This window comes from Theobroma umbraticum, unplaced genomic scaffold (assembly GCF_002168275.2).
Source record: "Theobroma umbraticum cultivar Fairchild unplaced genomic scaffold, ASM216827v3 scaffold_2.0, whole genome shotgun sequence".
Classification (NCBI taxonomy): domain Eukaryota; kingdom Viridiplantae; phylum Streptophyta; class Magnoliopsida; order Malvales; family Malvaceae; genus Theobroma; species Theobroma umbraticum.
Genome location: NW_018397277.1, coordinates 2,337,911 through 2,342,317, shown reverse-complemented (window position 1 = coordinate 2,342,317; position 4,407 = coordinate 2,337,911). Strand labels below are relative to the sequence as shown.

The following is a 4,407-nucleotide window of genomic DNA, read 5'->3' as shown; positions in this document are numbered from 1 at the left end:
TTTTCTTTGTTTTGGTTTACATGACAAAAATGATTGACTAGTTTTTGGACCTGCTCTCTTATGAGGAATATTTTCGGTCAAATCTTGATATAGTTGATTTTATTTTCTTGGGGAACTACCTTAACAACTGAAAAGTTATGGATCACCTGGGAAATGTAACCCTATTTTTATAGAATATAGATAGTTAATCTAATATGCCCCTAAAGTCATTCTCAATTACAAAATCAAAAAATTAATTAAACATCACATGCATATAAATGACTTTTCAATTTAACTGGGACTAGTGTAGTTTTATGATTATAAGAGAGCGTGGGAATTGAGGAATAAAAGCCAAAAATATAATAAAAACTAAATATGGTTGTGTTTATGGTTGGACAAATGGAAAACAGACAAGGGATATACGACTAATTGTCATGTTTTCTGTTTTACCAAAACCTGTTAAAAGAAACACTCTCGTTCTCATCCTCAACAAAGAGTTTTCGAGGAAAATATCATGATAAGTTGCTTGGAGATATATTGCAACAAAAATAGTATGCATCGCAGTATAGTATTCCTTACCAACTTTGACCTTTTCCCAATTTTATTATCTTACTCTTACTCACTCTAATTAAGTAATTCCATCGATCTTCCCAAGGCCTTGTAAGCTGAGAACTTTACCATTCTTCAACACTGCGTGTCCCAGCTTTCACTCTCTGCTTCTCTCTCTTTTGAGTCTCCCAGAGGTTCCTGTTTTCAAGCCTTCTCCTTCATCGCTTGGTTTTTCCTGGTAGCCAAAAAGGTAAGGCCTTTGAACCCCAAGCTTTGCACTTCCAACATTTTCTCTCCAACGGTCATATTTTCTCTTTGATGTGGAGATGTTTTCTTTGGTCTTGGTGGTTCTTGCTCTGTTCAACTTTCATGGTTTAGCGACTTGTTTGAACAATGAAGGCTATGCGCTTTTGTCATTTAAGCAGTCCATTTATGCGGACCCTGAAGGGTCTTTAAGTAACTGGAATTCTTCCGATGACAGCCCTTGTTCATGGAATGGGGTTACATGCAAGGAACAAAGAGTTGTTTCTGTTAGCATTCCAAAGAAGAAACTCTATGGGTTTCTTCCTTCTGCCTTAGGCTCTTTGCCTGATCTTCGCCATGTAAATTTGAGGAACAACAAATTCTTTGGTGGTTTGCCTGTTGAGCTTCTTCAAGCTCAGGGCTTACAGAGCTTAGTTCTTTATGGGAATTCCTTATCCGGGCCTTTGCCTACGGAAATAGGGAAACTTAAATATCTTCAAACATTAGATTTATCTGACAATGTCTTTAATGGGTCATTACCCTCATCACTTGTTCAATGCAAGAGACTAAGGGCCCTTGATCTCAGCCAAAACAATTTCACTGGTTCTCTGCCAGATGGGTTTGGGTCTGGCTTGCTTTCTCTTGAAAAACTTGATCTCTCATTCAATAAGTTCAATGGTACAATTCCTAGTGATTTCGGAAATCTGTCTAGTTTGCAAGGAACTGTTGATTTGTCTCACAATCTCTTCACTGGTTTAATCCCTGCTAGTCTTGGAAATCTTCCTGAGAAGGTCTATATTGATCTCACTTATAACAATTTGAGTGGGCCAATACCCCAAAATGGTGCTCTTATGAACAGAGGACCGACAGCATTTATTGGGAATCCTGGGCTTTGTGGCCCCCCATTGAAGAACCCTTGTTCTTCAGGTACTCCAGGTGCGAGTTCACCTTCTTCATTTCCGTTTCTGCCAAATAACTACCCTCCTGGAAATTCAGATGAGAATGAGGGTAAAAATGAGAGAGGAAGAGGACTAAGTAAGGGTTCTGTTATTGCTATAATAGTGAGTGATATAATTGGAATTTGCCTTGTTGGGTTGCTATTCTCCTATTGTTATACAAGGGTCTGCTCATGTAGTAAGGATAAGGATGATAATGGTTATGGTTTTGAGAAGGGAGGGAAGGGAAAGAAGGACTGTCTGTGCTTCAGGAAAGATGAGTCTGAGACATTATCAGAAAATGTAGAGCAGTATGATCTTGTGCCACTGGACACACAGGTGGCATTCGATTTGGATGAGCTGCTTAAAGCTTCAGCTTTTGTTCTGGGGAAGAGTGGAATTGGTATCGTGTACAAAGTTGTGCTTGAAGATGGGCTTACCTTAGCCGTGAGAAGATTGGGTGAAGGGGGCTCTCAGAGGTTTAAGGAATTCCAGACAGAAGTAGAAGCAATTGGCAAGCTGAGGCATCCTAATATTGCTACACTCAGAGCCTATTATTGGTCTGTTGATGAAAAGCTGCTCATATATGATTATATACCTAACGGAAGCCTTGCCACTGCATTGCATGGTATGTTTCACCAAGTCTTCTTTCAACAAATATAAATTTCTTTCAGTTAGTGCAGCAGTTAGTTTATTGTTTTTTTTATCTGTCTTTTGTATTGACTGACTCCATTTTCTTATCATTATCAGGGAAGGCAGGAATGGTATCATTCACACCATTATTGTGGTCTGATCGACTAAAAATCATTAAAGGCATAGCCAGAGGCTTGGTTTATCTGCATGAATTCAGCCCCAAAAAATATGTTCATGGAGATTTGAAGCCAAGTAATATCTTACTTGACCAGAACATGGAACCACACATTTCTGATTTTGGACTTGGAAGACTTGCTAATATTGCTGGAGGATCTCCAACCATGCAATCTAACCGAATGCCTTCTGATAAACCACAAGAGAGACTACAAAAGAGTGCTTCCTCAGAAGCTACTGCCGTTTATTCCTCAATGAACTTGGGATCTTATTACCAGGCTCCTGAAGCCATGAAAGTGGTAAAACCATCACAGAAGTGGGATGTGTACTCATATGGGGTAATCCTGCTAGAAATGATCACAGGGAGATCACCAGTGGTTTATGTGGGCACCTCAGAAATGGATCTTGTTAATTGGATTCAGCTGTGCATTGAGGAGAAAAGGCCACTTTCAGATGTTTTAGATCCATATTTAGCCCCAGATGCAGATAAAGAGGAGGAGATAATTGCAGTTCTAAAGATCACAATGGCTTGTGTGCATAGCAGCCCTGAAAGAAGACCTACCATGAGGCATGTCTTTGATGCTTTGGAAAGGTTGGTCTTATCCACTGATTAAGAAATCGATTAAATCCAAGAATCCAGTGCCTCATGGGATATACTTGAAATTCTTTACATCAAGCTGAGGATGGTTTCAAGATTATGGTTAGTTCCGCTTCAACTGAAATGATGTACTCCTAGAACAATTGTGACAGTGGAGAGAAGCGATGCAATTGTGCTCTAAAGCAAATGGTTGTCTTTATTTCTGTAGGATTCCCTTCTTTGTCTCGAGGGCTAGGTGATGGTAGGTCTGCTATAAGAGCTGCTGTGAGTTTTTAACTGCTTTTGCATGAATTGGCTGTTCGCATATACTGTACGTGATTGGTGTTATCTTCTTGCTCTTACAGCAGACCCGTTGTCCCTTGTTTTTCTTGGTCAATAAAGTTAATATTTTATTTGTTTGTTTTGTATTTTCCTTTGTTATGACACATGATCATGAGCAATGGAGGAAAAATATATATTTTCCCTACGCATCAATTAAGAACGATATATGTTTTGTGACTTGGAGACCGCGACGCGCACGCCGGGGAGAACTGAGAACTCCAATGCTCGGTTAAGTGGCCTGCAAGCACCCTGCCGTGGTATTAAATAATATACAAAGTACAGAAAAGCTGGATGCATATGGCTGCAGAGAAGTTCTTTTGTTCCCCCTCTCAAAGAAAGATGGAGAAACAGGGACTTTACTCTTGGGGTTGAAGGAGGCATGCACCTATCATTGAATTTAAAGAATTGTGTTGGGGCTTGCTTTTCTTTGACTCTCCGGTCTTGGTTCACATGGAAAAAAAGGCAGTATCGGGACATAGATCTGAATTGAGAAGGGCCTCACTAAGTAACCTGTCAAATTTTGCCCCCCCAAGTTAATTATTTAGAGTTGACAATTGAATATGCTTTTCACATTATTGGTCCTGTTTCAAATCATTGAATTCTCTAGGTGCTTTTGACTCAAGGGTCATTCAAGAGACTTGTTGTCAGCTGCCTTTGTGCGATTAATCTATCAAGTGAATATTTAGAGTAACAAGGACCATCAAATTATGTATACAAGTACTCTTAAACTCAATTTTAGAATAATTTTATGTCAGATTGAGTTAGTGAAGTCATTATTAAACAGTTGATTGTAACTTATTTATGAGATTTTAGAGAGTTATATATATATATATTTAGGAAAGAGAGATTTGAGTTTTACTTTTTTTGTTAAAAAGAAATCATTTAACAACAAATGAGTTAAATGCTTATATGCATTTTAAAACCTTTCATGCATTTCATGTTTAAATATGTAAAATAAAAGAACAGAAATGAGTT

At 38.5% G+C, this 4,407-nt stretch overlaps 1 protein-coding gene across 1 annotated transcript; it reads left to right on the top strand.

Annotated features, from left to right (window-relative positions):
* Positions 1 to 607: 607 nt before the first annotated feature.
* Positions 608 to 3,518, top strand: LOC110427676 (Leucine-rich repeat protein kinase family protein). The gene is made up of 2 exons (XM_021443223.1): positions 608 to 2,334; positions 2,457 to 3,518. Exons 1-2 carry the CDS (start codon positions 855 to 857, stop codon positions 3,125 to 3,127), a joined length of 2,151 nt encoding a protein of 716 aa, XP_021298898.1. The 5' UTR covers positions 608 to 854; the 3' UTR covers positions 3,128 to 3,518.
* The last annotated feature ends 889 nt before the right edge of the window (positions 3,519 to 4,407 follow it).